The following is a 26,215-nucleotide window of genomic DNA, read 5'->3' as shown; positions in this document are numbered from 1 at the left end:
AGGCAGGAGGGCAACAGCCTGCAGTAGCTCAGCTCTGGGCAACGACCACAGAAGCAGCGTTCCCGTGCTCCCTGCCTCCTCCCACGGCCTGCCTCTTGGCTGCAGCCAAGCCGAGGGACACATCCCACACTCACTTGTGTACGGGGGTGAGCACACGTGTGTGACGTTTTTCCCTAAAAGTGGTGGTGGGAGGGAAAGCTCCAATTCACAGCCTTGTCTCTAGCTGCTTGGGGAGGCAGGGTGTGGGATGCAGCAGGGATGAGTGGGTGGGGAACAAGGGATGCCACGGTGGGTACCGCAGACATTTACGACTGTGCTGGCTCTGTGAGCCCCTGGGTGCCTCCAAAGCACCACAACGCCAAGGGATGGACTAGCCAGGGAGCCCCCACCCCCAGCCCATCCTCACTGCTGAGTTCTCCACGCTGCAGGTGAAGCGAGGCACAGATGACGTGACAGGCGTAAAACGTGGCATGAGCTGCTGCTTCCCTAACTGGCAGGGAGGAGGAGGAGGAGGAGATTTTGGTATTGAGCACAGCACAGTCTGTACGCTGGGAGAAGAGGCCTGACTATGACGGTGAGAGATGGAAGGGGGTACTTTAGATTGGGGACCAGCTGGAGCAGCTGAGAGGATATTAAACTGCAACAGCTGGAAAACACAGCTTAGAGGAGAAACAGTACACAAGCCCAAACTCCTCACATGAGGGCCAGAGTGAACCAGCCTGTGTTAATGAACTGGAAAAAGGGAAATTTCAACTGCAGCATTTCTAGGAGCCCGCATACCCAGTCTAGGGAGGATGCTCTTAATTGCAAAGCCCTTTGGGCTGGCTGTTGTGATGGCAGTGTTAGAAATTTCTGATTAGAGCCTGCCCACACAGAAGTTGGGGAATGCAGAAGGTGACCTGATATTGACACCACCAGCATCTGAGTGTCATTAGAGCCACGCAGCAAACGTGCTTACAATCCATAGAGAAGTGTGACATTCCTAAATCAGTTTCCACAACAATTTGCAGAGAAACTGCAGAATATTTGTGTTCTGCACAGAAGCTCACTGCCCTAGCAAGCAGCCTTTGGGACCTTTCTGAGGCAGGTGGTCTGGCTCTGGCTGCCAGGGTGAGGGTCAGGGTTAGAGCTTGCAGACACTTTGACCATGTCTGCCATCTGAGCTTGTGAATTGCTTGAATGAAAGCGCTGCATTTGCACATGACCAGCAGTAACATTGCACAAGTTTGCAATTAAAATTAAATTAATTAAATATTTAGCAAATAATTAGTTTTCCTGTTGGCCATATTCTGCCCTTTGACTTCTCATGTCCCCAAACAGAAGACATGAGAGAGCTTTGCCAGTACTCAGTTGATTCCTACAGTTCCACCCAAGTGCTGTCAACTCATTAACACAAAAAAGACAAGGGGATTCACTCAATGAAAATTTTACACTGCCCTGAGCTGGAACTGGTTTTTAGTTGGAACAGTGCAGGATTTGCAGGCACGTTGCCTCAGGTTTGGCAGCAGGATGGTTTTCCTACAAAAGCGTTTTACAGTTAATTAGAGCACTGCCTTTCAGCACAGTTAATGATCTGAGAGGATGCAGTACTCAGGTACTCATCCGGGATTTGGGTTGTCTGTGCTGCTGGCTATTGGCTCTAGAGACACAGGAGGGAAAAACTCATCCTGCAACTTCTGCAGATCATGGGCAAAGTATTGAAAGGTTTCTGGGAGAGGGGACACAGCAGTGGGTAGCGTGGGCAGACAGCCTGCTGCTGATCAGAAGCTTCTTTATTTCACAGCAGGAGGAAGACTTAGAATGCAGAAGACCATATGCACATCCGTCTGCCCAAAGCTTTCCCCTCTTTTATAATGATGCTACAGGCTGTGCTGAGCTGCAACTCAATAAATATCAGCCAATTCTCTCTCTCCAGAGGGGCAACTGCCTTCTGTACCATCCAAGAGCTGAGGACAAGGGGTGTAGCTGAAGTCATTTTGTTCTTCTTGGGACTACAGCAGAGCCAGGCAGTGCAGTGTTTGGTCACCACCAAACACCCCCAGAGCCAGGTGTCTCATGAGTCCATTCTTTAGCACGAGGTACCCTCAGCACTGCTTCAAAGTCCTCTCTGGGCAGGTACAGTTATGCCTATTGTTTTACTTACATATCTTTCTTTGGGGATTCCTGAGTCCCAAGCTCTGGCTTTTGATTAGGGGCAAGTGCAACTGGAGAAGTAAGGTATTGCAGCAATACCCATATCTGAGGCAGACGTGTTGCCAGCCTCCTGAATTTCTTTTCTCCACCCATGTACATGAGCTGTCCTCAAATCTGTGTGCTGAGACACGCACATTTTTTATTCCAATAGTGATATGCCCCTCAGAGCTTTTGTTTCAGCCTCACCAAAAGTATATATTCATGACTAGAATAAAACAGGACAGTCTCATCTGCCTGGGTATTTTTCTGGTGAATTTACATTCTTCTCTCCTTAAGAGCTCCGTTTTCTCCATTTGTTGGGATTACAGGAACCTTTTGTGTTTAAAATTCTTGTCCCTTTTTTTCTCCAGGTTACTTTAAATAGAAGAGGAAAGGAAATGAACAGAGGAGCCGGCAAAGCTCATCTCGCTTCTCAGAATTGATTCTCTGATCCTTTTTACTATCTGTGCCCCCCCGAAAATCTCCTCTAGATTTCTATCTGCACCATTCCAACTTCCTGCAATAGAGGAAAGTCCCTAAAGCTTTTTCAGCCCTTTTGAAAGAATCCACCTCTGCAGCCAGACACCAAGCTTCATTTCTGGTAAGGTTTTCAATCTCACTCACTCCTTTGTCTGGGTTTATACGTCAGCCTCTTCCTCTTGGGTGGGCAGAAAGGGGACGGGTGCTGCTGCTGTGCTGACTCCTGACTGGGTCACCCAGTGCTGCTGGGCTGTCTGGGCTAGGCTATAAAACAGAGCCAAGGCAGCGCAGCTGGCTCAGAGACCAGACTGAATTCTGCAGTCGGCGCAGGACCCGTGCGCAGCCTCTGCCGCCTCCTGCTTTGTTGTTTTTTCCTGGAATACTGAACCGACCCCGGGAGCAAGATGTGCAAGGGACTCGCTGCACTGCCAGCCACTTGCTTAAAAAGGTACTGTTTATTTCTGAGCATCTGGTAATGGTCGTGTTAGCCTGGAGATACGCTGATGCATTGCGCTTTGTGTCTGGAGCAGAAAAGGCAGATTTGGCTCTGATTATTTTGTAAGATACAAATGATTGCTTAGAGGCTTTTGAGAGTTTTTTTCTGTTAGAAGCAGGATTGCAGAAAGGTTTCGTACTGAGCTGCGGGAACGCTAAACCTATCCTTCCCATCAGCAAAACAAGCAGCTCTTAGCATTGCTATATTTTTATATTCCTGTCAGCTGTTTCTGCCGCAAGCTTTGCACCCCTTTTCTCCTTTGAATCCTCACACTGCCGACTTTTTTTTTTCTTGATTTTTTGAGGGGGAAGCAAGGCAGACAGGATAAAAATTAGGGATTATCCCCCAAAATGCATCCCAAATGCAGAAACCTAGCCTGGCAGGACCAGAGACCCGTCTGCCAGCAGGCAGGGATGCGAACCAACCCAGTGCACTGTGGATCTGGATGCGGCACCAGCCAGTGTGGGGTCAGCGCGAGTTCCCCGGGCGTGCAGTGATGGTGAGGGGCCGGGTCAGGCTGTACCCGCGGTGCACAGCACTGTGGGGCTGGTGTGGGGCTCATCATACGCCCACAGTGCAGTGCCAATTAGGATGGGCTGAGCTGCACCCCTGCCGTGGGTGCAGGATCTGGCTGCATCCCAGTGTCCGGGACCGTCCAGGCATTCCTGCAGTGGCAGAGCCTGCCACATCCCTAAGCACAGCCTCGGCTGCGTGGGCTGCCCCACAGCCCAGTGTGAGGGGTCTCTGTGCCTGCAAGGTGGCCACGACCCCTCCTGGAGGGGTGTTACTCCTTTTCAGGTGCTGTGGGCCCTGGAGATCCCCAGCAGGGTGGCACAATACTCCCTGCTCACCAAGCCCATGCAAACTTGGACAGGTCTCTGGTGCAGCACTGCTTTTCTACCCACTCGTCCCCTCAGCAGCGCTCCTGAGACTGCTTCCCAGCAGCTGTGCAATGGATTGGGAAAATGCAAACAGAGACTCAGCTGGTTCCCATATGGGGGGAAAAAGCTCCCTGATCATGATTGGATTTGAAAACAAATGCTGAAAATGCAAGGGAAAAATATTGATGCTCTCCACTCCAATTTTCAGGAACATTTGATGGAGATGAAACAAAAAAAAGAAATTGAAAAAATGCAAAGAAAAGTAGTTTGCATCTTTTAAGCACCTCTGTCCAGGATTCCTAAAAAAAACCCCTCTCTCCCAGAAGGCTGTGGGACTCCAAACAAGCAAGAGTGTCTTGTTTCCTCCTGCTCCTGCCTTCCTGCAGACCTGAGTGGTCTCCTTCCCCTGGGACAAAGAGCATGACAGCGCCAGGCAGCCTGATCCTAGCAGCACAGAGTCCCCATGTCTGTCTGGGCAGAGCCTGAATGTTGGTCCTGGCCACATGCACCCTGCTCTAAAGCAGCTGTGAGTTTCCTTTGCTTTCACCAGAGGGCTGGATTTGAGCAAGCAGTGAGAGAAGATATGGCCAGGATGGCTGACAGGGTGCTACTGCTGGGGCAGAGAGCAGTGCTGAGAGGCTGAGCAGCTACCAGAGCTCAGTCCTGTGGCACAGCCTCTTGCTTTTTTTCAGGCTCAGATCTGATAAGCAGGAGAAGAATTTCCTGCTTATGCTATCATTGCACCCTGTGACAGGCCAGGGCTTGCACGGCTGAGCAAGCAGGACTGATTTACCCACCCCTCATTCTTAAACTGGAAGGAAACCCAGAGAGATGCCAAGGCCAATACCAGCTGCTTAACTAGATGCTGCTGTCAGGAGATTGTCCTGAACACGCTTGAAGGCAGAACAAAATTAACAATGCGTCCTCAGAGAGCTTGCTGTCCTTCTTGCAGAGGAGCAAGAGAGTCCTTCTTGTAGTCAGTGTGGGCTGGTCGTGGTGAAACTTTTGGCTCATCCCCTGATCTTACCCCACAATCCTTCTCCAAGCCCTTGGCTTCCTGCCTTCCCTCTCTGTCATGGGCAGCCTCTTGGTGGGGTGGCCTGGCATGGCCCTGCTGTTCCTGTAGCTGGGTGATGAGGTGGGGAGATGGCAAGGGCAGCAGGAAGGGATTAGTAAGGCTGTAAGAAGCAGTCACTGATAGTTGGGCAAATCAGTTCAAGGAGAAGTGACACACACAGTGTGGGGATGCCTTTCTATCACAATATTTTAACTGGAAACAGTAGGAAAACAACAGCTTCTCCCCCTTTGGCAGCCCTGCCTCCAGGCTGATGACCTTCTCAGCAAGAAAATGCTGCTGTTGAATATGAAAAATTACTACTTTGACATTGTTGTATTTGTCTAGAAACAAAAATGTGCATTATGCGAGGAGTGTAAAGTCAGCAGTGGAGTCACCAGCAATGACCTGCATTGGTGTCACTGAGTAATGCTGAGGGAGCTTGTTCAGTGAGGAGACTGCAGAGGGAGTGTAATGCATTACCTTCATCTCCTTGATTTGTTTCTTCCAGTGCCAAAGACATGAAGCACCGTCTGGGTTTCTTGCTGCAGAAGTCAGACTCCTGTGACTACAGCTCTTCCCAGGGCAAGAAGGAGAAGATATCTTCAAGCCAGAGGTAAGAGCAGGTGGTGTCATGTAGCTAAGCATGTTGTTCACTGCCTCATCAAGCTGGACTCCATTAGTGTTTCTGCTGCTGCTTCCTAGTTCCTCCTGAATGCCTGTGTTTGAATCTAGTGTGGCAAGAGTCCTCAAGTGTTGACAGTCCCTTTTCATGAAGAAGGTTGAACTAGAGATCCCTTTCTGCCAACACTTCTATGATTCAATATCTGTGTGCATGTGGGAAGGCGTGTGCCGTCTCCTGGGCAGGGGAACAACGCCATCCCAGACCCAATGTGACTGGACACACTGCAGAATCAGCATCATTGTCTCTTGGAGCTGGATTTGTGCAATGGTCCACACAACTGCAGAGAGGTGCTGACACACAAAACAGAGTGAGCAGCCTGCCAGGGTATCACTGGTGCAAGGTGATGGTGTTCTCTCCAAAGAGGACTCCAAAGGCTCCTGGAATAGATGAGCCATAGATGTTTTAGTATGGCAGGTGGAAGGAATGCAGGATGTGTTCACACATTCCCCATATGTTTCTAGTTCCCACATTCCTCTCTCTTCCACATAACTACTGTTCACCTGACATATTAGAGAAATCAGCTCTTTGGAGTTCACTGATACAACCTGTAAGAGTGATTCCAGGTCTGTGCTCCAGCAAGAGATGCAGCCTCTCACAAAATAAACATGAATTCCATAACAATTTTTCCAGGAAAATTCCAGCCCATGGCTGGTGATAGGAATTGCAACCCAAAATTTCCGTAGATTAGATCTGGGATCCCCAGGGGTATCTGTAAAGCAGGCAGGCATTTCATTCTTGGTCTCTAGTGTATGCTCTTACAACAATCAGGGAAAAATATTTTCTAATGGTACTGAGCAAAAAACCAAATTTGTCCCTTCAGTACTCCCCTTAACTCTTCCCCGTGTTTCTCCCTTTGTCTCCTTTTAGGCTTAGCCAAGAGGAAGTCAGAAAATGGGCAGACTCTTTGGAAAACTTGATCCATCATGAGAGTAAGTAAAGAGGGCCCTTATGCTGCCTGCAGTGTGTGTGCTGTGAGCAGTCGTGGGAGGGGACATGGGATGTTACCTTATGCCTCTTAGGAGCACACAAGATCTCCTTTGGCCACACAAACCTCTGGAAGGGGTGATGAAGGGTCTTCTTGCTCAGATCCAAGGCAAGGGTCAATCCCAACGAATCGTGTGTGGCTTTGACCTACTGCTGATCTGTCCCATTTTTGAAGGCAACTGGCATAGTCTGTGTGTAAGGGGAGGGCAACCCTGGGGCACACAGTTTGTGATGGGCTAAACAAGAATGAAAAAGTGGAGACATTGTTTGCAGCTGAGCCCCTGGGAGACTTTGTCTTCCCAGCAGTTCCAGGCTTCACTGATGTCCTTGAGGTTTCCTTCTCATGGTTCCCATGGCCTGAGACCTTGTGGAGTGTGTTGTCTGTCTCCTCGGGGCCTCATGGGAACACAAGAATTGCTTGTCTTCTCCTGGCTGAGACACTGAAGTTCACAGTGGGGGAGCAGGCAGCTGAGGCCCCACAAATGACATCCCCAGGGGACTCTGAATTCCAGCCTCCCACATCACGCACGAGTCACTGCCATGGAGGCAGGAGCTGTCCCTGCTGCTAGACCCAGGGGAGCTCCTCATTCAGCTCTGGCAAGGAGAACCCAGAATCACTGTTTTCTGGGGTTTGTGGGTATGGCTGTCCAGGAACCAACACTCTTACCTGAACTGGTTTTCCTCTAAACAACCCATAGGAGGACTGGCTGCTTTCCGTGCGTTTCTCAAATCTGAGTACAGCGAGGAAAACATCGAGTTCTGGGTCAGTTGTGAGGACTACAAGAAAACCAAGTCACCAGCCAAGCTCAGCCCCAAGGCCAGAAAGATCTATGATGAGTTCATCTCAGTGCAGGCCACAAAAGAGGTACGTGCGCAGAACATTTCTTGGGCAAAGGTATCACCCTCAATTCTGAACCAGGCCAGCAGTACTGGGATGTAGAGATTGACAGTTTCACAAGAGAGGAAGGGTTCTGCTTCTCTGCTTGTTAGCAAGGAAATGGTGTCATTTTTATTACTTTTATGTTAAACTTGGATAGAGAGAAAGTGTGTTTAGTTACAACCACATGGCCATTCCATGTGCACACTCAAATGTGAGAAGCCCAAGAGGACTATGATTCTCAGTGTTCCAGCTGCTCCCATGGCTGCATCCCAGAGGGATGTGTGTCAGTCTCCCCAACAGTTCTCCTGGCAGCAGGGATGCATTGGTATCCAGCTGCACAGATTCTGCCGAGGCAAAGGGTGTCAAAGGGTGTCAAACAGCTGTTTCAGACAACAGCTCACCAACCACACTTGGTGGAGAGAAACTTGGATTTTCCCTTTCCTGTGCCAGCCACTTCTGGGACGGGTTCTACTTACACTGTCCCTTTGGCCCACAGGTGAACTTGGATTCATGCACACGGGAGAAGACAAGCCACAATATGCTGGAGCCTACACTGTCCTGCTTTGATGAGGCTCAGAGAAAAATATTCACCCTCATGGAAAAGGATTCTTACCGCCGTTTCCTCAAGTCCCCTTACTACCTGGACTTGGTCAGCCCACCTGGGGCTGGCTGTGGGCCCGAAAACTGCAAGAGAAACCATACTCACTCCTTAGACTGCAACTCTAACATCATCTCCCAGTGTGCCTGAACCTGCAGCAAGGCAGGTGCGGGCTGGGCTCTCGCAAGAATATACGGCAGCAAAAGCATTCATTGGCATGAAGCAACAGAGCTGTCTCCAATAGCTGTCTAATGTCCCAGTTGTATCCCATGTCATGCAACAGCCAGCATTTGTAACCCAATCCAGGCTCAGTTTGTGTCGCAAACCCTCCTCTGACTCGGTCGGTGTGGAGTGCTGGGGTCTGTGTCTGACAGGAAGGCTGGGTGCACTCACGGCGTGCCCGCTGTGGGTCTGGCGAGCCCTGCGAGCCCAGGCGGGTGCTGGGAGCTCCTGCCCAGCCCCGGCACTGCCCGCCGAGGGACCAGGCTTGCGGTGTCACCCCATGACACCCAGCAAGGAGCAGGGCAGAGAGGAAGCCCAGGGAAGCGTCGAGGATTGTGATCTCCCCTTTCTAATCCACAAAAGCTTAGGTGAAAAGGACTCGCTCTGGTCCTTAGCTGTTCATATAACTCCCAAATGTGTCTAGGCTGTCAGAAGTGTTTGCTCAGAGCTCAGGCTGTGCTGCATTGCAGTAATCAGGCATAGGAAGAGCTCCTGCTTGTTCTCAAAGGGAGACCAAAACTTCTCAAACAGCCTCCCTCAACCATCACAGCCACCATCACAGGGAAGCTCTTCCCTCTGGCTGCTGCTCCCTCTGTAGCTTCAGGTTTATGCTGGGCAAGGATCTTTCCTGGAGCTACAGAGCTGTTATTTTGGTGGAGGTTCATTATTTCATATATTATTAATTGTGACCTTCATGCTCCCAGGTTAAATAATTTAGCTGAGCAGAAGAGAAATATGTTCCTTCTCTCCCACACTGACAGATGTATATTCCTGACTCTGGGAGTGCCATTTGGATTCAGGTTTACCTGTCCTGGCTTGTATGGAGCAGTTTGTGATGGAATAGGACCACAACAGCTGGGGAGGAAAGGCCCTGCTTGGGAGTACTTGAAAACGTTGAGGGGTTTTATAGTGATATTTACGTGAGTTTGCATTTCAGTAGTAGCATGGCTCACTTTTCCTGAAGATGATAGGAGGAATGTGTCTATCTCAGTACTGCTGCTGGGCTTTGCCAGAAGGCATCTTACTTTTTAATTGCTGTGGTTAGACACGGCCTTCGCTGTGGGCTTTGGGACTGGCACTGACCTGCAGTTGGAAGCACAAGAAGCAGCTGCAGAACTTGCTGCCTTGGGCTGCAGCACCAGGTATCTCACTCTCCCCCAGCCCTTGGTCTCTCCTTAATTAGGTATCGCTGCTCTGGCAACTGTGTATTCCACACTCTGCATCCCAGTCCAGACAACAGTTCTCACACCAAGGTTTTTGGCATGGCAGGAGGAGGATGTGGTTCTCCAGGCCCATAGACAAACGCCTTTTTTAACATTTGCTTTATTTTGTATTTATTCAATGTACTAACACGTATTGCCCTGCATGTTCAGCTAAAAGATGGAGAGGCTTGCTAAAGTGCTGAACGTAGCCAAGCATGTGGCTATGTTTTATTTTCCCCTGGTACTGGGAACTCTTGATAACTATTGCAAAAACTGTATTGATATTTAAATAATGATGAATACATTCTAAATAAAAATGTTTGCGTTAGTCCCTTCTAAAATGCCATTGTGTGAACCAAAGAAGACGCATGAAGATCCAATTCATTGGCCAAGGTTGCTCTAAAGAGTCATTTTAAAAGTGGCTTCACTCATAGGTTAAGTCACAGCTGATGAAATACCCATTATGTCCTCCAGGCACCCTCAGCACCATGAGCCTGGGGGATGTCAGGCTTTTAGGGATCTGTGCTGTTCCTGACCATCAGCTCAACACAAGGGACCACCCATCCTTGCCAAGGGTCTGGGGTGAGTGTGAGGCACCCCTTAACAGCTTTGGAGGGGGGAACATCAAGGAGTACCTCCTTGCTGCAGACACTTTCCCACCAGAGCTCCAGAGGGTAACAGGTTTTAGTTCAGAGCTGAACCTGTTCCTGGGCCAAAACACAGTGGGGGGAGCAGGGCTGGCCTTTGCTGTCACCACACCCCTGTGTCACCACAGCAGCTGCTACTGGTGTGTGAGCTGACCCTGCAAGCCAAAGCCCAAGGCAGCACCCACACAGTGGGGCTGGGAGTGCCTGTGCTGCCCTGGCCCTGGGGAGTTTCTGCTGGATCAGCCTCCTGGGGCGATACTTTTATTCCCTTTTCAGCTTACTTTCAGTCGCTACATCACTGCAGCAGAAGCTCTCAGAGGCCTTTGGTCTTGCCAGGACCTTTTGAGCACAAGTTTTGGGAGCGCCCTGTACAGGGTAAGGAAACACTACACCTTCAGTGCAAATAGACAAAATGAACAGTCCATTGAGTTAGTAGCAGAAATACATGTTTATGTGTGGATTACTGAGTGGTACAAGAATATGGGTTAACACAACCAGTTCCTCTGCACACCAGCACCTCACATCTTCCCCACATGAAGATCTCTAGTGGAAATCACACAGAAAATTTCAGACCAAAAACCTCCTTGCAGGTGTGAGGAGCTGTTCTTCGCTCCTAACCTTGGCCACAGCACCCTCCAGGGAGTGACCAAGGGCTGGGCGGAGCCTGGATGAGCCCCGGGACACCCTCAGCCCTGTGGCTGCCACTGTGTCAGAGGCTTTGGCAGTCCCCAAGACTGGGACCGGGCAGCTGAGGCAGAGCCCTGCCTCAGCACATGGGGCAATAGCTGGTCTCTCCATGGTTCACATCATGGCTGGTGAGGTGCAAGGCTCCTCGTCACTGAAGTCACCATAAAACACACATCAAGCCATCCTTGGCGTTAATCTGAGGGATGCAGCTGCAGAGAGCCCTTTTCCACATGTCCCTGTGGCACAGAGTGGGCGCCAGGGAGGTGTGGAGGCAGTGCCTGGTGCCCAGGGACTCTGGCTGTGCCCCACAGCAGAGGTTGGGGTACCTCGGAGAGCACGAGACGTGCCTCCTGCACCAGCTCAGGCGCCAGGATGGACCAGGGCTGCGGGCACAGGGCGATCCCAGAAGATGTTTTGGAAGATGTACCATCATGTTCACTTGGGCAGATGACCAAGGTTTCCTTTGAGAGGGTCTGGGACCATGCTAAACCCATGCATTTCTGTGATGGACCCCAACCACAATATCCAGAAACTCTGCTTTTTGGCTCTCTGACTCACAGGGGATCCAGATGCCCATGTTACGAGTATGTATGTATATGTGTGTGTGTTTATACTTATATAAGACTATAGGAATACAGATGTACATGTTGTGTGTATAGTGTCATATATGCTGTATTTCAAGAGAGCAAGAGTGATAAAATACATGAAGTATTTCCTACCAGAAATATGATGGTTGGTGTCAGCCCGACAGTAAATACCTCTGGGCCTGTGGAAAGCTGGGCCATGGGCTGGGTACAGGCATTGCCACCTTTCTGGGAGAGCCTACTCATATAGTTGGCCAAATGACCCTTCTACACAAACACAACTTCCCAAGAGCTCCAAGATGCTTCAGGGGCCACATTTTATGGCTGCCCAGTAGATCACTGGCAGCCCTCAAAGTAGACTTCCAGCATTTTAGCAGAAATTGAGCTGGGGAGGGATTTCCAGTTTTATCTCTCCTGAATCCAGCCTCCACCTTTCTTTTCAGCACATGCAAACCTAAACACCTTCTCCCTACCCCACGCTACTGGAGCTGTTGTAGCTACTGACGTCTCAGGTTCTGATAGTGCATAGCAAGATAGCCTCCAGCAGCATCCCGACCTTATGGCGTTGGTGGTGGCATTTAACTCTGAAACATGTGAGGGAATCTGGAAATAGCTGCCAAAGGATTAAGTAGAAATGAAAGATCTAGGTCTTTCTGCAGGGAAGCCTGTTCGGTTTTGCATTTCTGAGTCACACTGTAAATAAGGAGCTTGAACGTGCTGAACCCGCTTGTATTGACACCAGTTCATGGAGACGCTGGGAGAGTGCAGGGAGCACGGGCAGGCAGAGGTGGTGGGAGCACCATGCAGCAGCAGAGGAGCTGGCTAAGCTCCCCATCCCATGCCCAGCCCTGCTCCTGCCTCCCCAGCTCTGAGCAGTGGGCACTGCTGGGGGATCCTGCGCCCTTTCGGTGGGACCCTCCTGCTGCTCATGGGCTCCCTTGGGCTCTTTGGGGGCACCCAAGCCACCCCCTGCATTCACCCCTGCTGCTCCAGCACCAACTTTCCCAGACCTTTTGCTCCAGTGTTTAAAAAAAAAGTCACATTTGTGACTGCCTCCATCCTTTCCCTGCCTCCCCACTCCTGCCTGGAAAACATAGCCCACTTCCTGCAGCTCGGGATGTATTTTTCTTCATCACCATAGTGACAACATGTAAATATTTGGGGCTGGTGGGGTTTTGATCAGATTTTGAGAGTCTTGAAGAGGCTGGCAAATCCGTTGTTTATGTTACTGCATTTTGCATGGAGTCCCATGACTTGCAGCGAGGCTGAGCAGCCCAGGGAAGGGGGCTGGTCTGGGATGCCTGGAGGCAGCACGGACATGGGTTATTTTGCTGGCATCTGTCAGGTTGCTGGCTGAAGCAGCTCCTTGCAAGCCATGACCTGTGGATGCTGCACCAGGAAACCATCACGGGGATGAAACAGAGGCCCTATGGAGCAGTGGTTCATTGCATTTGCCTCGAGGCTGGAATAAGATCCCAGCTGCTTTTCATGTATGCCCTTGCCCCATCCTCAGGTGTGATTTATTCTGTTAGCAGTGGGCTGGCTTTGAATCAGAAAAGAGCTGGTCTTTTTAGAAACAGCCTATGGAATCACACATCCTTGGCAGATGGGAGGAGACAGGAGAGAGAGATGCAGGCTACACAAACTCAGCAGTTTGCATCTGTTCAAGAATCTAGGGGTTTATTTTTCATGTTTCCAATGACGGTTTTTAATTTGGGTTTGGGTTTTTGGGTTTGGTTTGGATTTTTCAAATTGGATCTGAACAGCTGCAATTGCAGCTTTTTTTCTCCCCAACATGACTTTCCTCCCTCCTCTGATCGATGCCCCTCGGTTGGGTTTGTGCAGAAGTATCACTTTGGCATGCCTACTGCAGACAGAAGCAACTGGAGCAAGAAACCCCTGCAGCAACCCCCAGAGCTGCCATCCCAGCACGCCACAGACACCAGCCCTGCGAGGGCTGTGCACTGGCACTGGGACATGGCGCGGGCTGTGGTCTGAGGGCTCAGGACATGGTGCAAAGGTTGGAGAGAGCGAGAGTTCTGGGTTGCTAAACAGTCCTGGTGTTTTGGACAAACAGGTCTTGTTTTACCCTCTTTACTGTCTTTAGTGTGGAGCAAACAGGCTGTCTCAGCACTGACTCCGAGCAGAGCTGTTGGGGAAGCGGTGCTGCAGGCTCGCTCTGCTCACCCCTCGTGCTTGCCAGGTACACTCTGGGGCTCCTGGTTCTGCCATACAGCCATCACTGCCATTCCTGCCATCCCTGCTGTATGGCTGTCACACTGTCCCTGCTTTGCCTCCATCCCTGCACGGCTGTCACTGTGCCTGCTGGTTGGCTGCTTTCTGAAGACAAGATGATGCCAATCAGGCAGTGGACACATCTCACCCTGCACCTTGGCCAGGGAGGGAAGAACCTGTAGGGTACCTGCGCAGTCTCAGCAGCACCCTGGGAAGTTGGGAGGAGGGAGCGAGCCTGGGCCAAATAAGTGATAGGGGCAAAACTGTGAGAAAAATTGTCATGTCCTAAGGAGTCCTAAGAAGGCAGCGTTGGCACCCCAGAGCCTCCAGCTAATGCCAAGCTCTGCAGCGCCAGAGATGTGCCAGCTGCCCAAGTGGCTCCCGGTCACTGTGGACCTGGGGCTGCTCTGCCACCCTTCTGGGTCCCAACTCCAGGGAATTTCTGCGATTGGTCTTTTGTGGGAGAGGAAAGAGATGGGAAGAGAGGAAACACCAGGACATCTGACAATCCAAAGCACGGGGAGAGATGTTTAGCAACATCCCTGGGTGCTCTTCTAGGGTGGTATGAAGAAAGCAAAGCAGCTGCAGGAGAAGGGGCGGGTGTTTAGATAGAAGCAGTGGGGATGCCTTGCACAGCCCTGCCACATTGCTACTTGATTAACTCCTGATAAAACTCTGACCGCACAAATCTCGGCAGGGAGTCTTTCTCCATCAGGGCAAAGATCCTCTTCTGGGCCATGTCAAAGCTGGTTGGTGACGGCTCCACCAGGTTCTTCATGGTCACAGCCTTGGTGAAGTGGTCGATGTTCACCTGTGATGGGAGTGTAAGAGGGATGGGGACCTTGCCTTTAGAGGGGTATGTGATGGCATCTCCCCTCACCTGCTCTGCCCCAAAGGGTGTGGGGAGAGACTGAAGCAAGTTCTTTTCTCTGGAGGAATTACTAGTGGCAAAGCTGTAAGGATGAGGTCTGTCCTGCAGCAAAGCTAACTTGTGGAGGAGGATTACTGTACATTGCCATCCCTTACAATTAATGTCAGCCCTCTGTGGGGAAAAGGGGGACAGGCGTGTGTTGAAGGTGCCCATGGCAGGAGACAGCCCAGCAGAGGCTGAGCATGAAAACAGGGGCACCAGGGCTGTGAAGGGTGGGAATGCAGCACATGGGGATGGGCCTGCCCCTTGCCAAAAATACAGCCCTCTGAGCCCCTCAGCCATGGCATAAGGTGCCCTGCAGCCATCACTCTCCTATGGGAAGGGGGCCAACAGTGCAGCAGCCTCACCCCTCCCAGTTCCATCTCCTGCCCCATGGCCACTGACCTCTTTGGGTGCCTCGGTCTGGATGAACTCCTCATAGATCTTCCTGGCCTTCTCTGCCATCTTCACAGGGGACTTGGTTTTCTTGTAGTCCTCACAGGCCACCCAAAACTCGGCATTCTCCTCGCTGAACTCGGAGCGCAGGAAGGTGAGGAAGCTGGAGAGCCCATCTGTGGGAGGGCCGAGCCCTTGCTGAGCACTGGCAGTGCCAGGGGGGGCCAAGCAACAGCAGGGGATGTGGAGAGAGGGGAGGTGACTGACCACAGGGGGATGTGAACTTACAGGGGTTTTGCAGGAGCTTTTCCAAGGAATCACGCCACTGCAGAGCCTCCTCTGGTGATGGCCTGAAGAGAGTAAAGAAAGCCCAGGTGGTCTATGCTTACCCCACAGCCCCAGTCTGGGCCCCAGGTTTTTAAATAATTCCTTTAAACATGTGGAGAACTGGAGTAACAATCTGCAGGGACTTGCAGAGTGAAGGTGATGGTCTGGGGATGAAATGGTGATGCTGCTGCATTGCAGCACGAGTGCCCTCCTCCTGGGGAGAGCTGAGTGCCAGGGAAGGTGAGGATGGGGCTGGGCAGGCAAAATCCCCCATTTTTGACCAGAGATGTGGCTGACCTGCAAAATGGGTCCCCTCTGCAGCCACATGTCTCCTCCTTACCTCACTGCCTGTGCATGGGATGGTAGAGCAGGAGCTCTGCAGGCAGCTGGGATGCATCTCTGTGTTTTCCTGCTGGGATGGGGAAGGATGCTCCCTGCTGGCAGGGGCTTGGTCATTCGGCCCTGTGCTGCTGGGGCTGGGGTCAGCGCCCTCCACTCCCACAGCCTGCCTGCCCCGTTCCCACGCCCTAAGGCAAGGCAGGACAATGGCCTCGGCACCCTTCCCAGTGGAAACCTCCAGTGTTTTCCAGCTGTGAGGTTTTTCCTCTTTTTTTTTTTTTTTGCTATATTTTTCAATGTGACTAAAGAGTTGGGGGGGGTGGTGGTGGTTGACTGTGGCTTTTTCCTGTTGTTTTAGTTAGGCTCCAAGGAGTTTGGCCAAGCTGCCTTGGGCTCACAGTTCCTGCCCTGTGACCCACCAGGGCAATGCCTGGTGTTGGCTGGAAGGCGAGAGAAGCCCCTGTGCAACTTGTTTTGCTGCCACAGGAGCCACGTGTTGGGGCTGAAACCCCCTGGGTGAGCGGAGCATCCCACAGAGCGTGGGCAGGACAGCCTGATGCTTCAGTGGTGGGTCTGGGGGAAGTGCAGGTGCTGCTGCCCAGCCGTGCTGCCCATGTGGCTCCAGCGCAGACAGGGGAACAGCAGGAAAGCAAAGCTTGCTCAGGGTGGGTACTTGGCCTCACTTGTCATCAGACTGCAGCAGTAAGGACCACGACAGGGGGTTCTGATTGTCCACTTCCTGGACCTCAAATTGCATTTGCACTTCCATCAAGGATCAAAAACTCTCCCTGTTCCTGCCAGGTGACTTCCCACCCCCATGAGGTGAAGCATCGCTGCAGTAACCCAACACAATCCAGATTTCCTGGAAACTACCAAATTCACATTTCCATTATCTGAATGTCCTAGGGATGATATTAACAGCAAGCGAGATTCTGACAGGTGAGTGATGACGAGGCTGCACAACATTGCAGTGCAGAGAAAACAACTCCTCCAGGCAGTGGGGAGAGAGGATGTTCTCTGGCTTTCTGAGGGGACAGCTAATGGGGACAAATGTGTCTCGGTCACAGAGGCATCTGGGGCATGGCAGCTCTGTCTGCCCTGCTTGATCTGGGCAGCTCTTGCCAGGCAGCACTGTGGTGAGCAGGCACCCTGCCAGAAAGCCTCCCCCTGTATATCACCCACCACAGCCTGGATTAGCAGGCAAAACAACTAATGTTTCATGTGCTTTAAGTAATGCTGATAAAGGAGAGCCAATATTATACACCAGCTCAGTGCCAGAGAGCAGTGGCTCAGGACAAAGGCAATAAGGTGAGGAGGTGCCATCATCCCAGAGCTGCCCAGAGCCAGGCATCACACCATACGGTCACACAGCCAGCTCAGGGACACGCTGCCATCCCAAAGCCAGATGGCCGTGAAGGCTGGCACCTCTGGGCTGAGGCAGGTGACTCAGAGAAGTCCAAGTGCCACATGCCTCTGGGAAAAACCTTTATCCAATAACAGGAAATCTCATAAAAAATAAATTGAGTTTCCATGGGAAATTTAGTTTCCATAGAGCTGTATTGCCTGACAGGTCTCATGCTGCCCTGACATAACTTCCTGAGCCTGCACTTAGCAGTCAGGCCACAAAGAGCATGCCACAAGCTGCCTGCCATGTAGAGCCTCCTGTGCCCCCCCCCCCACCCAGCAGGGCTTCAGCTCCTCTGCACCCCAAAAGGGCTCATAACCACCCCACTGGCTGGGCACAGGTGCCAGCACAGCCCACCCCAGCGCAGTACTCACTTCTGGGCCTTGGGCGGCTTCTCTGGCTTCTCAGGGTAGGGGATGATGAAGTCAATGGCTGAGTCGTGCTTCTGGATCAGTGTGCCCAGCTTCGTCTTAATCTCCTTGGCCCTGCAGGAGGGGAGGAGCAGAGGTAGGTCAGGCAGAGGAACGGGGCAATGGGGACAGTCACAATCCCTGCCCTGCACAGCCCCTGGTGAAGTACAAAGCTCTGTAATTACTTACAGATGAACAAATGTACCCTCATGTTGTAAAGGCTGCGCCTGGCTGGTGCTGTTCAAACCGGGCGCTCCGCATTAGCGGCAGCTCTTGATCTTGATCTCTTCACTCTATCCCCATCTGTGGCTGGGATAATTGTATCAGCAGAGCTGGCGGGCTGCTCTGATGGTGAATTAGGGCCGTGTGTGCAGCACTCAGTCTCTATAGTGATGAGCCTGAAGAAGTGCTGGTGAGGAGGTGAAGGAGCTGTCTCCGGAGAGGAGGCTGTGGGGGTGCCGTGCTGGGCTGTACGGCAGTGCCTGCCCCACCGAGCCCTGTCCCACCCTGTGCCTGCCAGCCCTGCACTGCCAGTGGCACTCAGAGCAGGACACCCTCAGAGATACATATATATATATATAGTGTAATAAGTAAGCTTTATATCTGCAATGGGAAATAGACACTGCAAATAGACACCTCCTGAGTGCTGCCTTCCCTGGGGCAGAGGGGGAAGAAGAGTTTTGTCAGGAGCTGAAATACTCTGACTGCCAAAAGCTTCGTGCCAGTTCCCCGTTGCCCCAAGGCCATGCCCTAGACCTCTGTTTGGAAGAAGCAGAAACAAGAGGGGTCCTGGGGCTTGACAGCAGGCCCAGATGTCTCCCGAAACATTCCCTTTTGTGCAATACAATTTGCAATGAGGTCCTGAGCATCTAAAACTGCAGACGAGGCTCCCCTCTGCTGCAGCTCAGCGATGGTAGCAAAAGCAAGCTGAGCTTTTGCAGGGAACACTGAGGTATAAGGGTGAAGAAATAAAGGGGTGAAAACAGATACCCCAAGCCCCATCTTTGCAGGGCAGGACTTTTCCCTGACACAGCAACATTTGGTGGCTTCCAGGTCATCTTGCTGGTAGAGGAGGTGAAGGAGAGCAAGGGGACACACTGCTCCTCACAGGCTGGCTGGGCTGAGCTTTTGGCATGACTGGCAAAGCCAGGCTGTAGGTTCCTGGCTTCAGGGCTCCCTACAATTTTCCTCTCTGCTGTTTATTTTCACAAGCCCTCTGTGGATGATCGCTCCCTTGCTATGTCTGCTGTTTTATTGCAATTCCTTTAATTTTTTTCCCTCCCTGTAAAACTCCCTCTGTGTTTTGGTTTCCACTCGCCAGTCCCCATGGGTGACTTTTTGAGACCTGGAGCAGGGGCGTCTGCTCTGCTCCCTGCCAGCTGCCCCCAGCTTCTGTGAAGAAATCTGCCTCTAAACAGCCACCCTTGCATGAAAGCTCAAAGCAGGGCCAGCCAGAGTGAGCAGCCCAGCTTGGGGCTGCACAGACCACCCGCCGTGGGTGTACGGCACAGGGCATCACACACCCAGAAACCCAACTGTTTTCATGGAAAATGTCAGCAGCTACAGGGACTAGCAGTTCCCACTGCTAGTGCTTCTGAGAAAACTTGAATCTTGGAAAGAGCAGAACCTCAGGCAAAAGGTGATGAGGTCGCCATGCTCCCACACTGAGGTGTCTGGGACAGGGATGCTGCCGTGTACCGTTTGTCCTGCTCCCTCTGATAAATAAATAAAATGCAGATAAATGCTTGGAGCTGGCTCCTGACATCCAGTGCCTGAGACTGTCTCTCCTGCAAGCCTCAGGCACCCTCCTGGCCATCACAGCTGGGACACCCATGGCATGGCCCTGACCAAAGAGGATGGCACGGCTGCAGTGATGGGGAGCAGGTGAAGCAGGCAAGGAGCTGCAGCCCCATTAGCACCAAAGCAATGGGTGGGTGCAGAGGGTGCCCCAGGAAAGCTGTTGGGGCAGAACAGCCTCTCCCTTGGATCTGCTTTCCCAAACATCTGTGCTGGTGGCTACAGGTCCCTGCAGGGAAGGGGACACATGAGTTCAGGGAGAATCTCTCAAAGAGGGGCTGAGCAGAAATGCTGGCTGCCACCATGTGCCTCTCCCTGCCACAGCCCAACACTAGGGAGGGTAAAGCTGTGGATGTTGCCATGGCCAACCCACTGCCAGTGCTGGGTGCTGTGCACCAGGGACAGTCCCTTCCAGGAAACTGGACCATGTGCCCTATCATGAGAGGCTCATCTGGCAGGAGCAGGGGGAAGTTGCCCACCTCTGAAGCAAGGATGGTGGATGCAGGAGGTACCGTGTAGGCAGGGAGATAACACGAGCTGTGCTGGGAGCAGGGGCACCAACAGCCAAATCTAGCCCATGGTGACCTAAGGAGCTGGGAGGACAGGACCAGTAGTCTGTTGCTGTTTGAACATGACCCGGGGACCCCCCCCGCTCTGGTGTAGATGAGCCAAGACATGCACAAGGTGGTTGGGATGCTACTGATGGCAGTTTCACACAGCAGCAAGTACTCCCCTGGATAATGCTCAGAGCTGGTTCAAAGTCTTTCTCTCTGATTCCCATCCTCTGACAGTGACTTATGGGCAACATCTGTCAGGCTCAAAGGGCACTGACAGGTCCTAATGGCCCTGAGCAGCTCCAGCTGAGCCCCACACCCTGCACTTTAATGGGGCTCCATTTAAGCTCAGCCCTGGGGTCTCTTTGTCTCAGGCTGTGCTGTGCAGTGGTGTTAGACCTATATGGCAGCCCCACTGCCTGCTGCTCCCAGTGAGACTCTTTGGATGGATCCATCCTGTTCCATCCCATGGTGCTGTCAATGGACCACCAGTGGCTGCCCACCCCACTGGAGCCCTGCAAGTCCTGGTGTCAGGACAGCAGAAAAAAACCTCCCCCCTGCACTGGAGCAAGTCCTGGCTGTGGGATCTTCATGAAATCCATGGAGGCAGCAGAGGTGAGGAAGGTTACTAAAAGGAAGTGAAAGGACTGGAGCAGGCTGAGAGATTGCAGGTTGAGGGAGGGAAGGGCTATTTAAAGACACCATCCTGGCGTCCTCCAGCAGACAGATTGCAAGCTTTCAAGCAAGGCTTCAGCAAAGGCTAAACAGCAGGGTAAAAAAGGCAGTTATAAACAAAAAGGCATCCTTCAAAAAAAACCCAGCTATGGCCAAGTGAGAAAGAGCAAGAGGACCGTAAACGGTGGAAGGTTAAGTGTGAGAACAGATGGGAGAATGCCAAGAAAAAGTCTGAGAAACAGCTTCCAAGAAGCATTAATAGAAAATATGGGCTCTGTCAAACACATCAAGAGCAAGAAGGCTGCTCGGAGGCCCAGGAGAGACTCCAGCTTTAAAAGCAAAACAAAAATAGAAGCTCAAAGGAGTTAAAGCTATAGCTGAAAGCTAAAGGTGCTGCTGTGCCCAAGGGCAGGAAGGTGTGAGAGGAAATGCCCCTTGAGGGGAAAAAGGCTCCAGAGGGGATTCAAGGAGCCATAAGGCTGCAACTGTGATGCTGTATGGGCACGTCAGTGGCAGCTGTGTCAGATCTGTGGTGGACACATGGACAAATATGGTCTATTGGAGAGAAGTCAAGGCAGCTCTGGCGGTAGGAAGAGATTCCTTCCAACCTATCATCCTTCTCTGAAGAGGCCAGCAACCACGTTTTGTGAGGAGTCAGGGGGTACCAGCCCCTTGGGTCTTCAGGGGACTTTGGGTGGGCTTTCCAGACCCCAGGCAGCCGCAGGGGGGAAGGCCATCTCATGGATGACAGCGTGGGAAAGGTAGCACACAACTGTGGGGATGGTGCTATGGGAACACAGGCTGGGACCGTGCTGTTAAACATCACACATGTGGGGAGAAGGGGGTCAGTGGCCGAGGAGCAGATATTGCACTTCCCAGGTATGGCACTCAGGGACAAATTGTGAGGAACTGTGGGAAGATCTCATGAGACTGGCAGTGGAACAGCTGTTAGAATGCCTCACAGAGCAGTGCAAAGTGATGCGCAGGGGGCAAACACAGTCCTGACTCTGCGTATGAAAGTGTAAGTGAAGCTGCCTTCAGGAGCAAGGATTTGAGGGCACAACAGGTGAAAGCATCAGCATAGCAACAGGGGGAGAAAATCTTTATTGAGAAAATTTAGTATTAGAAAGCATCAGAAGAGTGAAAACAAAGGGGATAGCAGAACAGAAACACGTGGATCACCCGCATCTGGAAGAGTGCTGCTTGTCTGCCTGTGGCGCAGGAGGCTGCAGGGGAGCAGGCAGTGGAGTCACTAGGATGGCCCAAAGACACATTTCCAACAAAGAAACTGCCACAGGTCCATGCTCCTGTTTGTTACCTGTGATAGGAATTTGCCTTGCTTTTGGGCAAGCAGCATCAGACCCCAGTGCCACAACTTCAGCTGGGACTTCTCTGGAGCTCCCCCCAGGACAGTGAATGTCCCCTCATTCTCATCCAAAAACCAGTGCTGAGGCATTTGCAGCCATGAGGGAATTCTCATTGGGGGATTCACATGTATAGTCTTTTCCCAAGCTTCCTCCTTAGGTGAAGCGTCGGGTGCCCTGATGTCGCAGGGAGACCCCAGATTCCAATCACCATGGAAATAGCTGGGGGCTGGAGCTTGCTATGGCTCCAAAGAGGGTTGAGAGCAGCCTGGGAGGCAGCACCAACACCATCAGGGGCAGGTTTTGAGGAAAGCACCCGGGTGGGTAGGCGTGAAGATGAGGATGGGTGCCACAAGCCAGGCAGAGCTGGTGCTCTGCATGGAACTGAGCCTTGTGGAGAGGGGCCAGGTCTGGCTAATCCGTGTGAGAGCAAGACACAGGCAGTTAAAGAGGATTTAAAAGCACTTGTGAGCCAGGGCTGGTTTTGCCTCAGAAAGGCAAAACCTCTTTTCTGCTTTTTTCCTCCTCCCCTCCTCCATGTTTTGCAAATATTAAGATCTGACAACAACGCACTCCTGCTCAGAGCAGCAGGGGTAGAGGGGTGGGTTTGGGGCAGCCCAAACTCACCCAGCAGAGAGGTTCCCAAGTCAGAGTGGGTAGTTTGCAACTGAATCACCACTCGCCCCACTAAGGGTCCCAGCCTCTTGCAGCACCCACTGAGCCGCCCCCAGAAAGCCTCCCCTTCCCTCCCAGTTCAGAGCTGGATAATCCCAGTCCCCATATGAGATGTTCATCTCGGAGACAGGCTTAAGGAAGAGCCCCTGTGCCTCCAGCTGCCCCGGCAGAACCCTGCGGGGAGGCAGCCCCCTGGCATCCTGGCCGTTCTCACCTCTCCAGGCACGTGTGGGGCAGCGCTGCTAATCCTTTGCACATCTTGGCAGGCTGTAGTTTCCTCGAGCCGTGAGAAGAGTGTGAGTGATGGCTAAACCAAGCAGCAGTGGCTCCGTCTGCAGCCCAGCTCCCCCCTCTCGTTCCTATATAGCGCCGGGAGCTGGACCCCTGCCAGCCCCGTAACCAATGCCGGCCGGCCTGCTGCAGCTGGCCCCGGCCCCAGTAGCTTCTGGATTTTGTTTTCTTCTCTCAAAGCTCACACGGGGGGGAAAAAAATGTGGTCTTTCTGGGGTGAGATCAGGTAATCAAATTGGAAGGGCCAAGCTGCTCTCTGGGGGGCTTCAGGAAGCCCACAGCCTTTCTTTTAACAACATATCAAGCTCCGGGTCAGTATTTAGAAGAGCCAGGTAGACATGCTCCATTCAAGTGAGGTTTTTTTCCAGTGAAAAACAGTACTTTCAGAAAAAAAAAAAAGTTCTTATGAGAAGTCTTGCTGTTGATTTAAAGGCTGTGGCTAATGTCAAAGCATCCACAGCTTCAAAAGTGGCTACTGGCTGGTGGATAATAGTGAATTTTGTGCCAGAACAAGTTCCTTTTCACGTAAGCTTGAAAAAACAAGTCTTTTCATCATAGCAAATGTTCTGGTTTTATCTAACAATGACACTGATGAGTCCAAAAGCATCTGCAGTGTGATTTTTCTCCCAGCCTCAGCCAGTCACTTAGGCACAGTGTAGGTGCAACACCAACAAGTGAGGCTGCCTGCTGAGGGGCAGCTCATGGCAAACACAGGGACCAGCCTGGCTCCATAGGGTCCCACAGCCAAAGATCTGGCCCCCCTCACGGCTGCTCAGGGAGAGGATGAGCTACAGCTAGCAGCTGCAATGGAGTCACTCCTAGCACAGCTTAGCAGCACTTGGAGTGGAGAGGGTGACCACAGCCAGCACTGAAAACCTGCTGTGTGCCTGGCCCTGACCTTGGCTGTCTGGGTGACTATGAAAATGTGCATGAGTGCCTTGTTTAACACTCGGAGCTGGGAATAGGAACCTTGCTCCCAACCTGGCTGTCCACACCCTGGGTCACTAACGATCATCACTGCCCTGACCAGCCCCACCTGCCCCCCAGCCTGGGGCTACATTTAAGCTGAGGCCTGTTCTTTGAGCTGTGTCAGAGCTGTGCCTGGTTCTGTTTTCCAGCTGGATTTTGGACCTGTTCTGGGACTACGCAGTAAGACACTGTCTGCATTTCAGCTTGTGAGCGCAGTAAGTGAAAGGTGGATGTCTGTTGGAAACTGCGCCTCCCTGGAGAGCTTGGGCAAGCTTTGTACTGGTTTGTAATGGAAACTGAATGAAAAAAAAGGACAGCCTACAATTTCAGAGGATTAGATGCTCGAATGATGTTTGCCTGGGCTTGGGCTGACTAGAGTCCCCCAGATGTACCCAGGCAGGGGTGCCAGATGTGGGGTTTCGCTGGGGTGGGTTGCCCCTTCCCACTGCTGGCATTGAGGTGCTCACCAGCCTCTCCTGTGTCTTGCAGAGGGGGTAAGGAAACTGTGGCAGCTGCAGAGGATGGAGGTCCTTTACTCCTTCCCAGGCTGCTATCATTCTGTGCTTTTCCCAGAGGAATCAGGAGGAGGGTCTTTTATTAGCATGGAGGTGAATTGGAGGTCACCTGGTCATCCCAAGTCCCAGCAGCTGGGGTGCAGCCCCTGCTCTCCAAAGGAATGCAGCCTTGCAAGCTCTGCCCCTGTGCTGGGCTGTACCAGTACCCTGGGGTCAGAGAGCATGTCAGGGCCATACATTTGCTAGCAGGGATGTCACTAGGATGTCACTGAGTACCAATGAGGCTGCTTTGAAAATCTCCATTCAAGCATGATGCTGTTTGTAGGATGCTTTGCCAGCTGTCCAGGCACCCCCTGACTCAGAGAGGAGCCGGTGGCATTGTGGGCTGGGTGAGAGGTGCCAGCAGTTCTTGGGACTGGGAAGGACAGCAGGGCCATGGCACCACACAGGAAACCCCTGTAGCCCCATGCTCTCTGCTGAGCCATTGGGAATGCAGTTATTTCTTCTCATTAATCTGCAGTAATAAAGTCAGCATTGGAATCCCTTGGGTCTGTGGGACCAGGAGGTTTGTGCAAATGCTGTCCAGGAGACACTGAACACCCTTCTGTGCTCTCTTCCCAGCTCCAGCCAGGGCTACAAGCCCCTGGAAAGCAGAGAGACACGCCAGGCATGCCAGGGGCATGGCCCCATCTCTGCAGACCTCTTGCTGCTTGGAGGAACCTGGAGCTTCACCCAGTGAGACACCATGGAGGAACTGTCTGTTCCCTAAAGACTTTTACCTCCTTTATCTCTTTCAGCCCTAGGTGGGCAAATTGCCTGCTCCTGTGGCTCTGCCGTAGTTCAGTGACTGATGCCCTGTGATCTCTTCCACAGCTCTAGGGTGGGGGGGTTTAATGAGTGCACAGAGCAAACTGAGGAACTGAGGTCCAAAATGTGTGAGGAAATTCCATGCAAGAGAGTAATAAGGAAGTTATACTGTGTGCTGGGATTGCAGTTGTGCATTCTAACAGAGACTTATCTGAAACACTGAAGAAGAAACTGTGTGCCACTTGAGCAGAAACAAGGGTTACACAGAAATAGCTTGCATTTTCCACAGACCTTTGTCCAGCAATAAATGTTTGTTTCGTGTGTTTCAAGGCTTTGGAGTGCTAAGAAAATATTTCCAGTAAGAAACTACACAGACCTTCCTTTTCTTCCCACGACAGCTTAATTTCTTTAAGAGCCCTTCTGGGAGAGCTTTTTGGAGATCCAAGTGCACTCTGAGGACCAGATTGTCTTATATACACAATGGCTGGTTTCCTCCAAGAGTGCTCTAGGGTTGTGTCTTGCAACTGCCCCCTCAAAAGCCATGTGGAATCTCCCACTACACCACATTTATCCTGGGCCCTGTTATTTCCAGACTTTATTATCCTTTCTAACAACATGCCTTTTATAGAAAGCAGCCTAGCTGCTTTGCAGTTTCCTGGTTCCCACTGGAACTTTTTAAAAACTAGTATCATATTTAACAATGTTGACTTTTTGGTACAGGGATCACTGCAATTCTCACCCAGGAGAGTATTTGGCAATTCATCTGAGTGCTCCTTCTGGCAGACTTTTAACCATGTGTTCTAAAAATGGGGTTAAAAATATTTTTATTTTTTTCCCCCTGTGTGCTTTGGGACAGTCATGCAAATGTGTGTCCCCTACGGAATGATGCTAGTGTGAGCTCCTTCACAGCAAAAGGTAATGCAAGTAATTCCTCAAGTCTTCCTGTGATGGCTCTTTTCTTCCTATAGAGCCTA

At 51.7% G+C, this 26,215-nt stretch overlaps 2 protein-coding genes across 7 annotated transcripts in view; one reads left to right on the top strand and one right to left on the bottom strand.

The window, feature by feature from the left end:
* The window catches only part of RGS4 (regulator of G protein signaling 4), a 32,496-nt gene extending 22,514 nt beyond the window's left edge, over positions 1 to 9,982 (top strand). The window contains exons 1-6 of one of the 6 annotated variants that reach the window (XM_064664421.1): positions 1,920 to 2,115; positions 2,544 to 2,773; positions 5,595 to 5,699; positions 6,636 to 6,697; positions 7,451 to 7,617; positions 8,129 to 9,982. In XM_064664421.1, the coding sequence (XP_064520491.1) occupies positions 5,605 to 5,699; positions 6,636 to 6,697; positions 7,451 to 7,617; positions 8,129 to 8,380 (576 nt within the window). In that variant the 5' untranslated portion in view covers positions 1,920 to 2,115; positions 2,544 to 2,773; positions 5,595 to 5,604 and the 3' untranslated portion in view covers positions 8,381 to 9,982. Of the gene's footprint in view, positions 1 to 1,919; positions 2,116 to 2,302; positions 2,443 to 2,543; positions 2,774 to 2,843; positions 3,101 to 5,594; positions 5,700 to 6,635; positions 6,698 to 7,450; positions 7,618 to 8,128 lie in introns of those variants that run through there. The other 5 variants (XM_064664422.1, XM_064664424.1, XM_064664423.1 and 2 more) reach the window with 5 other exon arrangements.
* A 748-nt stretch (positions 9,983 to 10,730) lies between these two features.
* Positions 10,731 to 23,014, bottom strand: LOC135418794 (regulator of G-protein signaling 5-like). The gene is made up of 5 exons (XM_064664426.1): positions 22,874 to 23,014; positions 17,559 to 17,669; positions 15,402 to 15,463; positions 15,123 to 15,289; positions 10,731 to 14,618 (listed from the first exon to the last, which is right to left on the bottom strand). The coding sequence occupies exons 1-5, from the start codon at positions 22,915 to 22,917 to the stop codon at positions 14,457 to 14,459; spliced, it is 546 nt and encodes a 181-aa protein (XP_064520496.1). The 5' UTR covers positions 22,918 to 23,014; the 3' UTR covers positions 10,731 to 14,456.
* Positions 23,015 to 26,215: the final 3,201 nt, after the last annotated feature.

The sequence above is a fragment of the Pseudopipra pipra genome, chromosome 9 (assembly GCF_036250125.1).
Source record: "Pseudopipra pipra isolate bDixPip1 chromosome 9, bDixPip1.hap1, whole genome shotgun sequence".
Taxonomy (NCBI): Eukaryota; Metazoa; Chordata; class Aves; order Passeriformes; family Pipridae; genus Pseudopipra; species Pseudopipra pipra.
Note: the sequence above shows the minus strand (reverse complement) of the source record. Positions and strands in the feature narration are given on the sequence as shown.

Excerpts from the sequence above, each read along its gene's own strand:
- LOC135418794 (XM_064664426.1), bottom strand. The coding sequence starts at position 22,917 with ATGTGCAAAGGATTAGCAGCGCTGCCCCACACGTGCCTGGAGAG. Across the intron at positions 17,670-22,873 it reads CCCCACACGTGCCTGGAGAG|GGCCAAGGAGATTAAGACGA; the intron begins GTGAGAACGGCC and ends CCCCTCCTGCAG. Across the intron at positions 15,290-15,401 it reads AAAGCTCCTGCAAAACCCCT|ATGGGCTCTCCAGCTTCCTC; the intron begins GTAAGTTCACAT and ends GCCCTCCCACAG.